General features: G+C 41.0%; 1 protein-coding gene across 1 annotated transcript; it reads right to left on the minus strand.

Annotated features, from left to right (window-relative positions):
- Window positions 1–1,024: 1,024 nt before the first annotated feature.
- oclnb (occludin b) lies at window positions 1,025–18,505 on the minus strand. The gene is made up of 9 exons (XM_061765121.1): window positions 18,350–18,505; window positions 13,573–13,649; window positions 10,368–11,058; window positions 9,650–9,814; window positions 8,092–8,198; window positions 3,275–3,379; window positions 2,928–3,099; window positions 1,612–1,653; window positions 1,025–1,516 (listed from the first exon to the last, which is right to left on the minus strand). The coding sequence occupies exons 2-9, from the start codon at window positions 13,623–13,625 to the stop codon at window positions 1,433–1,435; spliced, it is 1,419 nt and encodes a 472-aa protein (XP_061621105.1). The 5' UTR covers window positions 13,626–13,649; window positions 18,350–18,505; the 3' UTR covers window positions 1,025–1,432.
- Window positions 18,506–20,125: the final 1,620 nt, after the last annotated feature.

The following is a 20,125-nucleotide window of genomic DNA, read 5'->3' on the forward strand; positions in this document are numbered from 1 at the left end:
TCATCATCTTTTGGGGCCCTGCTTGAACATGTAAATTGGCTGTTGTGAAGACTTAATAAGGAGAAAAAGAAACACCTACACAGTGGTTACTGAAATTACTTGAACTAGAACTTGCCTGTGGCAGAATAATCTCCACGGGCCAGATTGGACCCCATGCACTAAAAGATACTGTGGTGTAATCGAGTAATTTTGATGGTGTGTTTTATTTTGTACGCTTTACTTTTCTGGCTTCAGGATGTGGTACATTGATGTTGCCCGGGTGTTGCAGAGCGTTGTTGCCTTGAGTTAATAAAAACTTGCATTGTTTAATACCTACGCCTTGCCATCTGTTGAACCTTTTATACAAAATATGACAGGTGCGACTAAAATATTGAGGCATGCGCATTATTTCTGCCATTCGTGACGGTACAATCAAGATTTTATTAATAACTGTACAGTACAGTAAAACCTTCATTCGGAGGGGGTTCCAGACTCAGTGTTACATGGGTACTGGCTCCTGCGGTGAGAGTAGGGATCAAGTGGAAGGAACCCAAAGAGGTGAAAGTATGCACTGGAAATAGGAGAAATAAATGGTCAGTCGCAGCAAGATAGAGTGTGTGAGGGAGGCCCATGGAATGGTGAGGTTACAAAGAGTAGAAGAACAGAAGTTACAGGAGTTGAAGTACTTAGGATCAACTGTTCAAATCAATGGGGAGTGTGGAGGAGAGGTGACGAGATCGCAGGCAGGATGAAGCCAGTGGAGTAAAGTTGTATGGGGTGATCTGCCAGCTGTAGTGAAAGGAAAGGTTTATGGGATGGTAGTGAGACCAGCCATGTTGGATGATTTGGAGACGGTAGCAATGACCAGAAGACAGGAGACAGAGCTGGAGATGGCAGAGTTGAAGATGCTGACATTTTCTTTGGGAGTGACGAGAATGGACAGGATCAGGAATGAGTCCATCAGAGGGACAGCACAGACTGCAAGGTTTTGAACTAGAGAGGCCAGATTGAGATGGTTTAGACGTGCATCGGAAGGACAACAAAATCTGTAGTAACATTTTATTTCAGTGTTGCTAAAAATTACAATTAAAAACATGTACAATTGTAAATCAAATATTGTTTACAAGTGCTGGTCAATGATTTTAAATGCTGGAATGAGTACATGGCTTATTACCTATGCTTCTAAGAAAGTATATATTAAAAATAAAAAAGGAACAGCATTATTTCTAGAATGTTACTTGACATAAAATCTAATACAATTAAAGTACACATGAAAAAAAATCATATTGTTCTTCATAGTTCAGGAAAAAAAAAAAAAAGTCAGTAAACAAGAAAAGCCACGCATCCCTGTTACCTTAAGTCTTAAAGCATATTGTTATTGTATAGGCTTGTGATCAATCTTTAAAAAATGAGACACTGGAGGGTTGGCATTATTCCCTGAATAACTCATGATTCAAGGTCGATGGTCATAGTCACTGATCATCCTTTTGATGTGGGACAACTTAGACCTGAGATATTTGCACCGCTTCTTCAAGGTCTGGTAATCGGGGGAATAAAATTAAAAGAAATGTACAACCAAATCTGAAGTGAAGTCATGTTATATATTTTTAAAAAACATCTTAAATGACTTACCTTCTTCAAATTCTTCAGTTTGATGTCGTCTTCCATGGCATCCTGAAAATAAAATTTAAAAAAACAAATTAATTTAAATAACAAAAAAATAATAATTGGAGGTTGGACCATTATACAAAAGTGTACATCCCAGTCTTAATTTATAGGGTTTAATATGACATCGGCCGACCCGCTGAAGTTATAACAGTTTAAACTCTTTTCCACAAGTTTTAGTCATGTGTTTTCTGGGAATTTATGACCATATTTTCCTGAAGCACATTTGTGAGGTGACACACTGAAGATGTTGGACGAGAAGGCCTGGGTCTCAAGTCGCCACTCTAATTCATCCAAAAGTGTTCTATAGGGTTGAGGTCAGGATTGTGCAGGCCAGTCAAGTTCATCCACATCAAACTCTCTCATCCATGTCTCTATGAACATTGCTTTGTGGACTGAGGCACAGTCATATTCACACAAAGATGGGAATGTCAAAAATATTAGCCCCTAAATTCCAGTGAAAGGAACTCTGAATGCTTCAGCATACTAAGAGATTTTGGACAGTGAAACAGTTTGGGGATTACCCCTTCCTATTCCAAAATGTCTGTGCACCAGTGCACAAAGCAAGGTCCATAAAGACATGGATCAGATAATTTGGTATGGATGAACTTGACTGGCCTGCACAGAGTCCTGCCCTCAACCCGATAGAACACCTTTGGGTTGATTTCGTGTGGAGAGTGAACCAGGCCTTCTCATCCAACATCAATGTGTGACCTTACAAATATGCTCCAGGAAGCAAAAATACCAATAAACTCATTCCTAAACCTTGTTGAAAGCCTTCCCACAAGAGTTGAAGCTGTTATAGCTGCAATGTGTAGACCAACATCATATTAAACCATATGGATTAGAATGGGATATGACTTAAAATCATATGAGAGTCAAGGCAGATGAGCGAATACTTTTGGCAATTTAGTGTGTCTATATATGTTAAAAATGTATTGCACATAAAAGTTTTAAAATGTTTTTTAAAGATTAACAGCAAATGTCCATTTTTTTCCCCCCATGTTCTACACCGTTTACACTCACAAGGGTCGCGGGTATGCTGGAGCCTATCTCAGCTGACAGTTGGGCAAGAGGAAGAGTACACCCTGAACTGGTCGCCAGCCAATCACAGGGCAAATGTAGACAAACAATCATTCACGCTCATGTTCACACCTACGGACAAGTTAGAGTCGTCAATTAACCTACAATGCATGTGTTTGGACTCAGGATTCCGATTAAATGAGTTCCAAATCCGAAGATGGATTTTGAGAAGGGCTGGAGGAGCCGTACTCTCCACTTACCAGAAACTGTGGACTGCCATCTGGATGTTTTTCCAGTTCTCGATCCAGATGAGCAAGGCTCTGGTTTATGTTGTCCAGCTCTACTTGAATTCTCTTGTACTCATGGTAATCCTGCTCAAACTCTTGTTTGTAAATCAGACGCTCATCCTCATCCACAATGGAAGGAAATAATCTACAGAGATGAAGAGAGAAAAAAGTATATATATCTCACATAGAGTCTAAGAATTCCAGGAATACGCTCTAATCCCTATAATTATTGGCAATGGTGCAGAATCAAATAAAAGTCCTAAAGGAAGCCTACACTACAGTCAAAACAAACAAATCAAAATATCACCTGATCTACTTACTTGCTGAAGTCCTCCTCCTCAAGGTCGTCTCCTGAATCTGGACCAGTGTCATAATCTTTCAGTCCGGCCTTTAGGACATCCACTGAGCTGGAAATATCAGAATTCCTGCAAACAAATTTTAGATGTATCTGTTGGGTTTTCTATCTACAACACTTCATCTGATTCAGATGCCTCCCGGACACCTCCCTGGTGAGGTGTTCCCACCGGGAGGAGACCCCGGGGACAACCCAGGACACGCTGGAGAGACTACGTCTCTCGGCTGGCCTGAGAACGCCTCGGGATCACCTCGGAAGAGCTGCAGGAAGTAGCTGGGGAGAGGGAAGTCTGGGGGTCCCTGCTACAGCTACTGCCCCCGCGACCCGACCTCGGATAAGCGGTAGAAAATGGATGAAACCCCAATTCCAATGAAGTTGGGATGTTGTGTTAAACATAAATAAAAACAGAGTACAATGATTTGCAAATCATGTTCAACCGATATTTAATTGAATACACGACAAAGACATGATATTTAATGTTCAAACTGATTTGTTTTTAGCAAATAATCATTAACTTAGAATTTTATGGCTGCAACATGTTCCAAAAAAGCTGGGACAGGTGGCAAAAAAGACTGAGAAAGTTGAGGAATGCTCATCAAACACCTGTTTGGAACCTCCCACACGTGAACATGCTAATTGGGAACAGGTGGGTGCCACGATTGGGTAGAAAAGGAGCTTCCCTGAATTGCTGAGTCATTCACAAGCAAAGATTGGGCGAGGTTTACTTGAACAAGTGCATGGGAAAATAGTTGAACACTTTAAGGACAATGTTCCTCAATGTACAATTGCAAGGAATTTGGGGATTTCATCATCTACAGTCCATATCATCATCAAACGTTTTAGAGAATCTGGAGAAATCACTGCATTTAAGCGGCAAGGCCGAAAACCAACATTGAATGCCCGTGACCTTCGATCCCTCAGGCGGGACTGCATCAAAAACCGACATCAATGTGTAAAGGATATCACCACATGGGCTCAGGAACACTTCAGAAAACCCATGTCAGTAAATAAAGTTTGGCGCTACATCCGTAAGTGCAACTTGAAACTCTGCTATGCAAAGCAAAAGCCATTCATCAACAACACCCAGAAACGCCGCCGGTTTCCCTGGGCCTGAGCTCATCTAAGATGGACTGATGCAAAGTGGAAAAGTGTTCTGTGGTCCCACGAGTCCACATTTCAAATTGTTTTTGGAATTTGTGGACATCGTGTCCTCCGGGCCAAAGAGGAAAAGAACCATCCGGACTGTTATGGACGCAAAGTTCAAAAGCCAGCATCTGTGATGGTATGGGGCTGTGTTAGTGCCAATGCCATGGGTAACTTACACATCTGTGAAGGCACCATTAATGCTGAAAGGTACATGCAGGTTTTGGAGAAACATATGCTGCCATCCAAGCAACGTCTTTTTCATGGACGCCCCTGCTTATTTCAGCAAGACAATGCCAAACCACATTCTGCACGTGTTACAACAGCGTGGCTTCGTAGTAAAAGAGTACTAGACTGGCCTGCCTGCAGTCCAGACCTGTCTCCTATTGAAAATGTGTGGTGCATTACGAAGCGTAAAATATGACAACGGAGACCCCGGACTGTTGAATAGCTGAAGCTGTACATCAAGCAAGAATGGGAAAGAATTCCACCTACAAAGCTTCAACAATTAGTGTCCTCAGTTCCCAAACGTTTATTGAATGTTAAAAGAAAAGGTGATGTAACACAGTGGTAAACATGACCCTGTCCCAGCTTTTTTTGAACATGTTGCAGCCATAAAATCCTTATGATTATTTGCTAAAAACAATAAAGTTTATCAGTTTGAACATTAAATATCTTGTCTTTGTAGTATATTCAATTAAATATAGGTTGAACATGATTTGCAAATCATTGTATTCTGTTTTTATTTATGTTTAACACAACGTCCCAACTTCATTGGAATTGGGGTTGTATCTTATAAAGAGAGAGATTTCTGCCGTTCTGGTTTTGTTCGCTTGCCTGAACTGTCTCCTTGATATTCATTGTTGATCATGAATGCGGATACTGGTTTGTTATACACAGAAATCATGCATGTAAAATTATGGATATGACTATATACTGGATACTGTACTGTTGTAGTTTTTCTTAGAGTAAAACAAAATATAATTTTACAGCCACTAAAATGAAGAGGCACATACGCTCACAGACTTTTGAGTAAGTACACTGTTATCCAATTTAATGTCATCAAACAAATGTAAATGTTAGACAAAGATAATCCAAGTAAACATAAAATGCAGTTTCAAAATGGTGATTTTATTTATGAAGGAATTAAAAAATTCAAAACTACCTGGCACTTTGTGGAAAAAGTAATTGCCCCCTTAACCTTATAACTGGTTGGGCCACCTTCAGTAGCAACAACTGAAATCAGGCGTTTTCTGTAACTGGCAATGAGTCATTCACATCTCTGTGTAGATATTTTGGCCCACTTTTCCTTGCAAAATTGCTTTACTTCCGCAATGCTGGAGACTTGTTGAGCATGAAGAGCCTTTTTAAGGTCATGCCACAGCATTTCAATCTAATTCAAGTTCAACGTTTGACTAGGCCACTCCAAAACCCTCTATTTTTTTAGGGCATTCAGAAGTTGACTTGCTGGTGTGTTTTGTATAAATGTCCTGTTGCAGAACCTGAGTGCGCTTCAGCTTGAGGTTATGAATTTATGGCTGAACATTCTTCAGGATTTTCTGGTAAAGAGCAGAATTCATGTTTCATCAATCAAAGCAAGTTGTCCAGGTCCTGAAAGAGCAAAGCAGCCAAAGTCAATCACACTACCACCAACATGCTTTGACTGTTGGCATGATGTTTTTTTTTTCTGAAATGCTGTGTTACATTTACGCAAGATGTAGCGAGACACACACCTTCGAAAAAGTTCAACTTTCGCATTGTCATTCCATAGACCAGTCTCCCAAAAGTCTTCAGATATAGATTATAGATTAGTACGCATTTATTTATTGCACAAGTAAGACAAGCTTTTATTTTTATTTTGGTCAGCAGTGGTCTTGGCCCTAGTACTCTGCCATGGATGCTATTTTTGCCCAGTCTCTTCCTTATTGTTGAATCATGAACACTGACCTGATCTGAAGCAAGGAAGGCCTGCAGTTCTTTAGATGTTGTCCTAGGTACCTTTGTGTCCTCCTGGATGAGTTGTTGCTGTGCTGTTGGGGTTGATGTTTTCTCCATTTGTGGATAATGACTCTCAACCTGGTTCGCTGGAGCCCTAAGCTTTAGAAATGGCTTTGCAACTATTTCCAGGCTGATAGATGTCAATTACTTTAGTTCTCACCTGCTCTTGAATTTCTTTGGATTGTTGCATTTGGTTGCAGCTTTTTGAGATCTTTTGGCCGACTTCATTTTGTCAAACAGATTCTATTTAAGTTATTTATTGGTTGAACAGGTCTGGAGGTAATCAAGCTTCGGTGTGGTCAGTGAAAATAAACTCGGCTGTCCAAAAGAAATGTGCTTAACCACAGGTAATTAATGATTTAACACGTGGGCAATTACTTTTTCCACACAGAGCCAGGTAGCCTTGAATTTTTTATTTTATTTTATTTTTTTGTTACCCTTCCTAAGTAAAATCACTTACTAAATCACTTGGATTATCTTTGTCTGATATTTACATTGATTTGATGATCTTAAACATTAAAGTGGGGATACTGCAAAAATAATAAGGGGGAAATACTTTTTCACGGCACTGTACATTGGATATAAAAAGACTGCACATCATTGTTCAAATCTTTGTGATACAAAAAAACAAGACCAAGATAAATTTCAAATCTTTTTCCACCATTAATGTGATCTATAACCTGTAGCCTACAACTCAAATATCTTTTAGAGAGGGTATAACTTATTATTTTTTTTAATCAAACCATGTAGTTACTCTGCTGAGTTTTGAGTTAATTATCGCAAACATTATTTGCTCCTTTGAAATCCAAAATATCTGTCAACTGCAAACAACACATTTCAATCACTAGGACACATTACATAAGTCAAAGGATAAACCATTTTGGTCCCAACACTGACTCCTGGGCGACACCACACAAAATACGCAACCATTTTAGCGTTAACTCACCCAATTTGACAAACTGCTGCCTTTTTGTTCAGTAGCTTCAGAGCCAATTCAAGGTAACATCCCTAATCCCATAGTGTTCCAATTTATTGATCAGTATACCATGATTTATGGTACTGAATGCTTTCTGGAGATCAATAAACAGCCCGAATGCAAGTTTCTTTTTGTCTATGCTGTCAGTGATTTCTACAATTCTGTTAAAGCTAGTGCAGTTGATCAGATTGTTGTGAATTTATACGGATTGTCTGAGAGTAATTGTTTTTCTTTTTTTTAAGAATTGCATCAGAGCAGAGGACCATAGTTTGTTAAATTGTGTTTAAATATCAATATGTAACTATTTTTATTTTTTTATAAATCTCTGTAAATGTTAACGTTTTCAAATGATCACTTCTACATGTTCAGGTCCCTTCACTGTCTGGGAGAATGCTGAATGGCCAATTTTATTTTAATTTCAAAAAAAAAATTGGTGTAGGTCTTAATAAAGCTTTCGCTTTTGTTGCCACAATATATGGTTATTTCAGTTCAACACCAAATTTTACATGACGATTAATGGATGCTTTGATGTTAGGTTGGACGCATGACTGACAATTTTCTTTCTAGTTCTTGAGTACACCAACAGATTTAATATGCAACACTGTACCCATTCGGATTTGGAAAATATTGTTTTCCAAATGTGCTCATTATGATGCATGGCTTACCCTGGGATGTAAATAGGTTTACTTAGGTCCATATAGCCCCGGGGTGCCCCAACTTGATCGTTATAGTCATTCACCAGTGTTTCTGGCTCGCCTGACACATTTTTCACCTGTAGCAAGAGACAATGTCACATACTTGTTTATACTGCAGCAATGTTTTCTCCTCAGATGGTAGAAAAGTTGTTCAGCAAGTCAAACTTGTTTCAGTACTCCCTGCATGCCTGAATAGCACGGCACAAACTGGTGGCCAAAGACAGACATAACAGAAATGCGAATGTCAACTTTGAAGTCTTTGCTGGAGAAGAGAAATGAACCAAGAAGGATCGGAAGGAAGGTTTTGTAGGTTGATACTGGACTTGCTTGGAGGAATAGCATTTCTGTTATTACAAGACACTTTGATTGATACACATGTACACACTTTAAAATTCTCTCAATTGACCACACCCAGAAACTACTCACGAAACTAATCACTATGAAAACACAATTGCTTTTTAGACCACAAAGCACATTGTGGGGACCCCAAAGACTGACTGAAATACCAGGCTAAAAATGTGGTAAAATGATATGTGAAAATGCCTGACTGAATATATGAAAATATGAAAGGCAAAAAGGATACAAATAAAAAGGTTATGAACATACAAGTTCACTCTGAAATGCTGAGAATTCAGATGAGGAGGATACAATTACCAACAGGGCGATAAGGGCACGGAAACACTAACCTATTCTTTGTTTTATCAGGTAAGACAACTGAGAACAGTTTCTCATATATAATGCTGACTTGAAGGCAATTTAGGGTTCAGAGTCTTGCCCAAGGACACTTTGACTGCAGGCAGTGGGAGCCGGGATTCAAATTGCCAACCCGTCACTGGACTACCCGCTCTACCAACTGTGCCACAGTTGTCCCGAACAGGCTTCCTTATGTTAAAGGTCCCATATTTTGGCTATTTAGACCTCCATCGAGTGACTCTCTAACATGGACTTAGTATAAAGAACACACCTTGGTGTTGTCATATTAGTGTCCAGAAAAGGCCCCTCTGACACCTACTTCTGTTTGACTCCGGTTTATCCATATTTGGCTAAGACTGCCCCCTTTCCTCTGATTGGTTGCCTCCTTGGAGAAGACCCAACCCTCGCTGCTTGTGAGAGCACACGTGTTTGTTATGTTGACAGCGCTGGCCCGGGGGTGGAGAGGTAGGCGGAGATCTTCTCTAGTGACGTAGATTAGCTCAAGAAATTTGAATGACCTGATTTCAGGCGTCTGTAACTCAGGAACGCGTGGAAATTTTTTATTTATTTTTCACGTTTACTCAGGCACCATCCCAAATACTACAAAAAGTTGGTTTGGTAAAATATGGGACCTTTAAGAAATATTTGTTTGTTTCTGTTTTTTTCTTGGGTTATACACCCCCCCCCCCCCCCCCCCAAAAAAATAACGTTTTTTTTTTGTTTTTTTTTTGCATTTTAAGAAGGGACTGTCCACTTTTTATATCTACTGTTATTGTTATCTTGCCCCAAAATGTCATTCAGCATCTACCATACCTGTATAAACATACGCACTCACCCACTCTCCAACGCTGTGATGTCCACCGTCATTGACAAACTTAACCTCCTCCCATAGAATACGATCTCTGCCCCAGCGCCTAATGCTGGAGCGTGTCTTAACAGCAAACACCAAAAGAATGATAAGGGCTATAAACACCAGGAAGCCGAAGACGATTGCTATGGCCTGCAGAAAACAGAAGACCAACTGTCAGCATCAACCCACAAACCAGAAATTGTTAATATCCTGCATAACATTCTTATCGTCATGGACAATAGGTTTGTGGCATGTATATTCTGTGGTGTATTATATATAGTGTAAACATATTATCATACACATTTCACAAAAACAAAGAAGCAATTATGAGGATGACATGACTCGCAACTTAGTCAGCACACAAATTCTGAAATACTGTACTGTATGTTTCAATGAATGACTTAAATTAACTTCAATCTAATATGTTCTGGGAATACCGTATATTTTAATAGTGACCAGAGGCTTTGATATACTCAACTACCAGACAGCTAAAGTATTCAAGGGAGGCCACTAATGGAGTAAAGACTGTAGTCTTATAACAAAGATGCTAAAAGCATAAACAAACCCATTTAATCCAATGATTTATTCTAATACCAAAATTATTTTTTAAAAATATAAGCACACACTTCAAAAACATGAAACAATCAATGAAAATGAATTCATAAAGGCTTAAGGCTCAATCCCAACAATGTTCATATCTCACCTCTTGGGGTTCCACCACACAATAATGGTACAGGTATTGGTTGAGGAAGATACCCTGGGCCTGGTTCTGGTTTTGATACTGAGCACACAGCTGGCGAACCTGATTGTAGTAAATGGACCCTGAGGACTGGGCGGTTGGGTTTACGGCCACCAGGTACACTATGGTGGCGATGAGCATCAAAAATGCCAAGATGGCACATATGATGATTGTTGCTAGGTAGAACTTTGACGAGTGAGCAGCATTTTGTCTTGACACAACCAACACAAAAATGATTAGCACAGCTATGAAGGTGATGGCAGCAATGGCAATAATGAAGCCTTTTCCCGCTCTAGGATCCATTTGTGTTGTTCCTCCATAGCCACTATAGGTACCGCCAAGGCCTCCTCCATATGAGCCACCAAAACCGCCACTGTACGAGCCACCGTATGAGCCACCATATGACCCACTGCCAAAGCCTGGCACCAAGCCGGTGCTACCACCCAAACCAATGGCATTCATATCATAGTCCCAGGCAAGTGTGGAGGCCACACAGGCAAAAACAGCCACACACATGATGATGATCAAGATGCAAAGTATCTTCATCACACCCGGTGGTGAACTCCAGCGATAAAAGTGAAGCATCTTGTCCGCAGGGTGGTAGGAAAATGCTGGATTGGACATGAGCTCATTATGCCTGTGTCTGCTGCTGTGGCTGCAACAAAAAAGACAGAAACTGAGATTAATTTTTGTTTTAGTCAAAACAATAAAAAAGTGCAAATGCCTATCCTGTAACTACTCATGAGTCTGACAGTGAGTTAGATAATACAACAGTATTTCTAATTAATGTACTTTAAGCCTGTAAGAGCAAAAGCTATCCATCCATCGATCCATCCATTTTCTTCCACTTACCCGAGGTCAGTTCATGGGAGCAGCAACTTAAGCAGGGAAGCCCAAACTTCCCTCTCCCTAGCCACTTTGTCCAACTCTTCCGGGGGAATCCCAATGCGTTTCCAGGCCAGCTGCGAGGCATAGTCTCACAGTGGCCTCCGCCCAGTGGGATGTGCCCTGAACAGCTCACCAGGAGGCGTCCAGGCGACATGCTGATCAGATGCCCGAGCCACCTCATCTGGCTCCTCTCAGGGCGGAGGAGCAACTGCTAAACTCTAAGCCCCTCCCGGATGACAGAGCTTCTCACCCTAAGGGTGAGAAGCCCTGATACCCTGCAAAGGAAACTCATTTCGGTCGCTTGTATCCACAATCTTGTTTTTTCGGTCATGACCCACAGGTGAGGGTAGGAGCATAGATTGATTGGTAAATTGAGAGCTTCGTCGCCTTTTGGCTCAGCTCCTTCTTTACCATGACAGACCAATACAGAGTCCGGATCACGGACGCTGCACCGATCCGCCTGTCGATCTCCCGCTCCATTCTTCACTCACTGGTGAACAAGAGCCCAAGATACTTGTACTCCTCCAACCGGAGAAAGCACGCCACCATTTTCCGACTGAGGACGATGGTCTGAGATTTGGAGGTGCTGATTTTCATCCCAGCTGCTTCACACTCTGCTGTGAACCACTCCAGCAAGAGTTGAAGATCACGGCTTGATGACACAATCAGAACCACATCATTTGTAAAAAGGAGAGATGTAATACTAATGTCACCAAACCAGACCCCCTCAATGCCCTGGCTGTGCCTAGAAATTCTGCCCATGAAGGTAATGAACAGAATAGGTGACGAAGTGCAGCCTTGGCGGAGTCCAACTCTCACTGCCAGCAATGCGGACCAAACTCAAGACACCGATCGTACAGGGACCGAACACCCCTTATCAGGGGGTCCGGTACCCCATACTCCCAGATTACCCTCCACAGGACTCCCCGAGGGACACTGTTGAATACTGGGTCATGACTACTATATTGAACAAATGATGATCTCGTTTCAATTGAGTCACAAATGGACTTAGTGTAAAATCTGGTCCTGTGTAGTTGAAAACGAAGCTATTATTATGTTATAAGAATGGCAACAGGTGGTAAACAGGTTAATTGTACCCTCTGTCATCCAGTGGAAGAGCATTTAATTGTTCTATCACTAGAAGCCATTGCCAGATACATCAACAAAAATACATTATTTGTAGAAAGTAAACCGTTTTCCTACTAAGTAAAATTGGATCATTTGCCACGGCACACCTGATGATCTCTGCTTTGGCACAATGATGGAATCACTGCTCTAGAGTGTCCTTTATGCCCCTATATGGACATGCATGTAACCACTGGGGGGGGGTGTTAAAGACGTATCCGCAATACCTCAATACCTCAACAACGGCTATTCTTTACTTGAAGACATTGCACAGGTCAGTACCTTGAGCTTGTGGCCATAGGCAGAAGGAAATGCTATGACTGTCCTATGAAAACCTTCTATCGTCGTTTTGTTTTTCCTTTATACACCTTCCAATGACAAATTGTTAATCTGATCCCGAGAGATGCTTTGCCAGGCCTTCGTTGCAGTCATTTGGAGTTGATGCTTGGTCGTTTGTCCTGTGGACTTCAGTTTTTTCTTCAGTCAGAAAAAAAACATGCTCTGTTGGGATTAGGTGAATTACTTTGCCACTGAAGAACATTTATTTGCTCTTTGACTGACATGGTTGACACATCTCTTCCTGTCCACCAAACAATGGTTGAGTGAGGACTCATCCAGAAAGGATTCAGAGTAGAGTTGCTCCAACTGAGGTGGCTTGCTCATGTACTACAGATGCCTCATAGCCTTCCCTCCCATCGTTCTTGCAGCAAAAGTATAGGCTTTTCGTCAGACCTGACCAATTTGGGAGACTACAAATAGTCACTTAACATACTCAACAACATACAACTCCTAGGCTCACACAGGCAGTCACCAAAACAAGGTAGTGACTCTCTAAATCTCATTTTTGGCCCTCAAGTGGCACAATGCCAAAGTAATTAAACACGGAATCATATATCCTCAAATGGGATTGAGGTATTTTTCAAATGTGGATTAAAATCTGATTCATGCCCGTCAATTCGTTTGCAATGTAAACAGACAGATTAGATCTACCCACTACGAGCCTGACGTCATCGTCGTGCACACAGAAAACATCTTTCAACTTTATTATCATATATTATAATAATATATACTGCACATGGTGCCCAGAGTGAGGGCATGAGTCTTCAACTGGAGACATACAAATACACTGTATTATATAAAATAATAGTATACTCACTGTTTGCTGCCACTTGGCTGGTATGGCGGAATGCTGAATTTATCACCCGGCATCGTGAAGTCCACTTAAAATGTACTCTACAACAAAAAACAGATGTTCACTTAAAAAAAAAGAGAAAAAAAAAACTGTGACTCTGACTGTAAATTAGTGATTCTCAAACTGTGGTATGAGTGCCACGAGTGGTGCGCGGGCTCCATTTACATTTCATCTTTTAGAACCGTTTGTTCTTTTACTTTGTACAATGTGTTTTTACAGATACAAATTGTACCTATTTAACTTATGCGCCATCCCAGGCATTTCAAATGAAGACTTATTTCAGTACTTATTTATTTTCCTATTTTTAAGCACAGTGTTAATGTCCAAACTGTGCATAATTTTACATTGACTTAATAACATTAAATATATAATTTGGGGATAAAGCCACAGTCTTCGTTTTTATGCGACTGCATTTTAAGGATGGTCATTAGGGTGGTATTTTTCGTGGTGGTACTTGGCCTAAAAAGTTCAAGAGGCACTGCCCTTTTGTCAAAACACAATACTTTACAAATTAAAATTATACATTTCTAACATTAACATACATAAATTCCCATATAGCTGTAGCTAGCCGATATTTTGACTCTCTCATATAACTAACTGAGACAACAAAAATATTTAAAGCGCCTCTCCATCCAATACAGTGCAGTTCGAACTAGAGAACCAACAACTAAATAACCAAATTATCAAACTCTGGTTTAGATCAAACTAGGGCTGTCAAAATTAATGCGCATGATTAATCACAAAAAAAGTATTGCATTAATCATGTAATTAATACAGATTAATCCCACAGGTTATTTTGACCGGACACAATCCTTTACATTACCCGCAGATGGATATCTGAAAGGTGGCACAGGTTGCTATAAGGTCAGGGATCAGGTCAATGCTGGCACCAGTGCAAAGACGGGTAAGGAGACTGGTGGGCTTGGCAGCAAATTTTGCTCCAAAAGTCACCCCGATGGGACTTTCGAGAAAACAAAGCTAATTTGCATATAATGCAGCCATGGCACATTAGTCTGCCATGGGCAATCTTCAGGGGTGCCGTGGGAAATTATCAAATTTTACTTAACTGCTCAAAACGTTAGTCATTTACAAGAAATAATGTATCTTTCTGTAATGTATCCTCTATTTATGCCAGTGAGGCATAGTGACAGACAGAACACATAAATGCTCTTCTATTAGATGACAGGAAGCACATACAGGAATTACTGTGCATCTACAACCCCAATTCCAATGAAGTTGGGACGTTGTGTTAAACATAAATAAAAACGGAATACAATGATTTGCAAATCATGTTCGACCTATATTTAATTGAATACACTACAAAGACAAGATATTCATAGTTCAAACTGATAAACTTTGTTTTGAGCAAATAATCATTAACTTAGAATTTTATGGCTGCAAAACGTTCCAAAAAAGCTGGGGAAGGTGGCAAAAAAGAGAAAGTTGAGGAATGCCCATCAAACACCTGTGGGATACAGGTGAACAGGCTAATTGGGAACAGGTGGGTGCCATGATTGGGTAGAAAAGGAGCTTCCCTGAATTGCTCAGTCATTCACAAGCAAAGATGGGGCGAGGTTCGCCTCTTTGTAAACAAGTGCGTAAGAAAAGAGTCGAACAGTTTAAGGACAATCTTCCTCAACATACAATTGCAAGGAATTTAGGGATTTCATCATCTACGGTCCATAATATCATCAAAAGGTTGAGGGAATCTGGAGAAATCACTGCATGTAAGCGGCAAGGCCAAAAACCAACATTGAATGCCGGTGACCTTCGATCCCTCAGGCGGCACTGCATCAAAAACCGCACCAACCGACTATGCAAAGCAAAAGCCATTTATCAACAACACCCAGAAACGCCGCTGGCTTCTCTGGGTCCGAGCTCATCTACGATGGACTGATGGAAAGTGGAAAAGTGTTCTGTGGTCCGACGAGTCCACATTTCAAATTGTTTTTGCAAATTATGGACATTGTGTCCTCCGGACCAAAGAGGAAAAGAACCATCCGAACTGTTATGGACGCAAAGTTCAAAAGCCACCATCTGTGATGGTATGGGGCTGTGTTAGTGCCAATGGCATGGGTAACTTACACGACTGTGAACGCACCATTAATGCTGAAAGGTATGTACAGGTTTTGGAGAAACATATGCTGCCATCCAAGCAACATCTTTTTCATGGACGCCCCGGCTTATTTCAGCAAGACAATGCCAAACCACATTCTGCACGTCTTACAACAGCGTGGCTTCGTAGTAAAAGAGTGCGGGTACTAGACAGGCCAGCCTGCAGTCCAGACCTGTCTCCCATTGAAAATGTGTGGCACATTATGAAGCATAAAATACGACAACGCAGACCCCGGAGTGGTGAACAGCTGAAGCTGTACATCAAGCAAGAATGGGAAAGAATTCCACCTACAAAGCTTCAACGATTAGTGTCCACAGTTCCAAAACGTTTATTGAATGTTGTTAAAAGAAAAGGTGATGTAACACAGTGGTAAACATGACCCTGACCCAGCTTTTTTGGAACGTGTTGCAGAACATAAAATTCAAAGTTAATGATTATTTGCTAAAAACAATAAAGTTGATCAGTTTGAACATTAAATATCTTGTCTTTATAGTGTATTCAATTAAATATAGGTCGAACATGATTTGCAAATCATTGTATTCTGTTTTTATTTATGTTTAACACAACGTCCCAACTTCATTGGAATTGGTTGAAAAAGTATGTGAACATACCTCAAGCAAGCCTTTCATGAACGTAATCTCCCGAGCACCGGTGACCACCAGCACACGTTTTTCCCCGTTTTGTTCTTATAATACATATCTTGTTCTTATAATACATATCGTCGCCATGGTAAACGAGTCTGTCCGGTCGCGTTTATGAGTTGACAAGATAAAACCCTGTGATCGTAAAAGACGGGATGTGGTGGTACCGGAATACGAGATTTTATTGCAGGAGTCCGACATTGCAATTGTGAAAGACCAAATTTGTCTTGGAGTCTGATTACATATTATGTGTTGTCTGTCCCACACCGCCGACACTTTTTTTTTTTTTTTTTTTTTTTAAAACAACTTTATTGGTTGTCAGATATTTACAGTACTACGTCAAAAGACAAGCGACAAGGCTAAAAATAAACTCGCGTAAATGTCTTTTGCGGAGCGAATGACGACATTGAAGCCGATCAGCATAAAATGCTAATGTGTCGGCCGACACCGATCAGGCCGATCAGATCGGTGTAAAGTGTAAAAATATTAACATTAAACAAGACCTTATTACACATACTGCAATGAATGCAGTATTCACAGTTTTACAATTTCTAGATAGGAAATGCATGCAAAGACAAGTGCTCTTCATATTCTAGTATGAAAATAATGTGTGCATCATGGTCTGTGTTTTGGTTTGTGGTTAGTTTTGTTTCATGTTTTCCAGTGTTCCATGTTGTTCATGCCGTGCGCTCATTTAGTTGTGTGCACCTGTTCTCCGCAACCTTCTCCCTTGTGTCGACTAATCAGCTCCCTCCAGCCGCCGCTCGTGTCTTTTCCAGGTGTTCCTCATTGTCACGTCAATCTGTTTGTAATTAGTTCCCTGGTTTCTTTCGGTTCTGGTCGCTTCATTGTCATTGTCTCTGTCTGGGCCACGTCTTAGTTACCAGTCATGTTTTGTTTCCAGTTTTAGGTTTAGTCAAGTGTTTTTTTGGTTATCTGTTGTGGAACTTTGTTTAGTTTGCTTTATCCATGTTTGCCCCTTTTTTTTTTTTGAAGATTAAATATTTTTGGAGACAAATGCACTCCTGCCTTGCCTATGCCTCTGATTGTGCGTGACTTGTGAAAGTCAGCAAAGTTTAAATTGTGTATGGTGTTTTTCACCTTTTAAACTGCAATATGGTGGACCATGTGAAAACCTTCTGAATGCGTGACACATTCATTTTGGACAAACAGTTTGGCTGTTTGGAGAGCAATAACATGATTATTCATAACCAGTGTTGGGGAGTACGTAACTACATGTAACGGGATTATGTAATTTAAATTTTAAAAAAATTTAATTGTAATCCACAACATTACTGGTAGAAAATGTGTAATTTAATTGCAGTTGGAAATTTGCAACTAGGTGGCCCCGACAACTGGCCACCTAGTTGGGGCCGCAGGGACCCAATGGACAGTTTCCTCCTTTATAATTTTGAATTTTTTTTTTTTTTTTTTTTTTTAATGGAACATTCACTTTATCTTGGTTGTCATTTGTGGCAATATATACTAGAAGAACTTGTTTGTTGTGTCAAAGATTGCCATTTCATCCAGGTGTGATACATATTTTACAGTTGGTAGCGATTACAATTCATCATTATCAGATATCATCTTGTTCTGAAATGTTGGATAGGAATTTATGATCCAGACACAATTCTGCGACTGCTCGACAAAAGTGACTTAAATTTTCAATAGCCCACAATTTTGAGGAATTTTTATTTTCTATGAAAGAGCACGCATTTTCTATGAAAGAGCACGCATTTTCTATGAAAGAGCATGGCCCTTCGACAACACAAAAAAGAGAAATGCCAAGTGGGAGGTGATCACCAAATCCTAAATGTTGTTTTCGGTTTGTTAGCATGACGTTAGCAAACAGCTGAACAAGCGCGCCGATGGCGGTGACACGAACAGCTTTTTTTGTTTCCCGTCAATTTGACACTTCCTGTGGGCAGTTTCATGTAAAAAAAAAAATAATAATAATGTCAAAAATGGTTCTTTTCAAATTTACCTTTTCGACGCTCTCCACCCGATGGATGACAATGACTCGGAGAAAGACGATACCTGTGCCGCGCACCTGCCCGAAAAAGATGTTTCAAGGCGTGTGCGAGTCACACTCGCTCCTCCTCCACGCTACTGGACCAACCTGTTAGATTAGGTTAGAGTGAGAAGAGTCCTGGGAAGGAGATATGCTCCTGAAAAATGTTTTTTTTTTTTTTTTGGGCATTTTTTTTTTTTTAATGGATGACCCGATCATCTTCAAAGGTAATAAATGTAATAATATTAATAGGTTATGGAATTTGTAAGCACATCGAGGCGCACCCAAATCTGCTGTGACATGTTAAAATAGACCTATACTCATATTTCAAGCCTGAGCACTGAATTGTATGTCAACGTCGCGGCCATATTGGATGTGGAAGAGTGGCTCGTGTGCGCCATCGGTGGAGATGTCTCATAACCGCCTTATCGAGACCACTCGATAAGGCGGCGGCACGGTGGCCGACTGATTAGAGCGTTAGCCTCACAGTTCTGAGGACCCGGGTTCAATCCCCGGCCCCACCTGTGTGGAGTTTGCATGTTCTCCCCGTGCCTGCGTGGGTTTTCTCCAGGCACTCCGGTTTCCTCCCACATCCCAAAAACATGCATGAATTGGAGGCTCTAAATTGCCCGTAGGCATGACTGTGAGTGTGAATGGTTGTTTGTTCCTATGTGCCCTGCAATTGGCTGGCAACCAGTTCAGGGTGTACCCCGCCTGACAGCTGGGATAGGCTCATGCCCGCGACCCTAGTGAGGAGAAGTGGCTCAGAAAATGGATGGATGGATGGGTCACAAATGTATTTTTATATTAATACCTCAAATGGATCCAAATAAGTTAACCTTTACACTAAAGAGTTGTATGATAATAATGTTAGGGGAAAGGGTTGCGGGCTGCTAGAGCCTATCCCAGCTATCTTCGGATGGGAGGTGTGGGGTACACCCTGAACCGGTCGCCAGCCAATCGCAGGGCACATAGAAACCAACAACCATTCGCACTCACATTCACACCTACGAGCAATTTAGAGTTTTCAATTAACCTACCGTGCATGTTTTTGGGATGTGGGAGGAAACCGTAGAGGCCGGAGAAAACCCACGCAGGCACGGGGAGAAAACACACGCAAGCTCCACACAGGCGGAGCCGGGGATTGAACTCCCGTCCTCAGAACTGTGAGGCAGATGCTCTAACCAAACGCGTACCGTGCCGCTCATTAAATACACTGGTTAACAAATGAATTCTGAGTCCTTGCCTCAATTACATCGAATGTTGCCGGGCATTAATTGTTCATCAGTGCTAATTGTTCACGTGTCTCTGATGTGCAGATTTATGATAACAGTTTCACCTAAGTGTCGCCAAAGCACCAAAAGCTGTAGAAACGTGCGTACGGCAGCCATATAGTTGCCGTGAGGCACCGCACATTTCCACGGTCATGTAACCCTTGATACATCTGACCTTTGCCATGAAAAAGAACGTACGGCACGTTTTTGTGTGTACGCACCTTTTGTACATGAGGGCCCAGGCTCCTTAAAATGTTCTATATAACATTTGCGCCTCCAAATGTGTGTACACAGATCAGAATAGGTAAATACGACAATACAATAGCCCATAGACTTTAGTTACTAATTGACTACAACCTGGCCAGGTTACAACTTAGCAGAATGAGTGTGAAAGCGTGGTCTGTGAGAGAAGTGACATCAGAGGTCCATGTGAGGCCTCCAAAGCTAGCTTACATGGTTATTGGGTGAAGTAACT

Source organism: Phyllopteryx taeniolatus, unplaced genomic scaffold (assembly GCF_024500385.1).
Source record: "Phyllopteryx taeniolatus isolate TA_2022b unplaced genomic scaffold, UOR_Ptae_1.2 contig_25, whole genome shotgun sequence".
Lineage (NCBI taxonomy): Eukaryota > Metazoa > Chordata > Actinopteri > Syngnathiformes > Syngnathidae > Phyllopteryx > Phyllopteryx taeniolatus.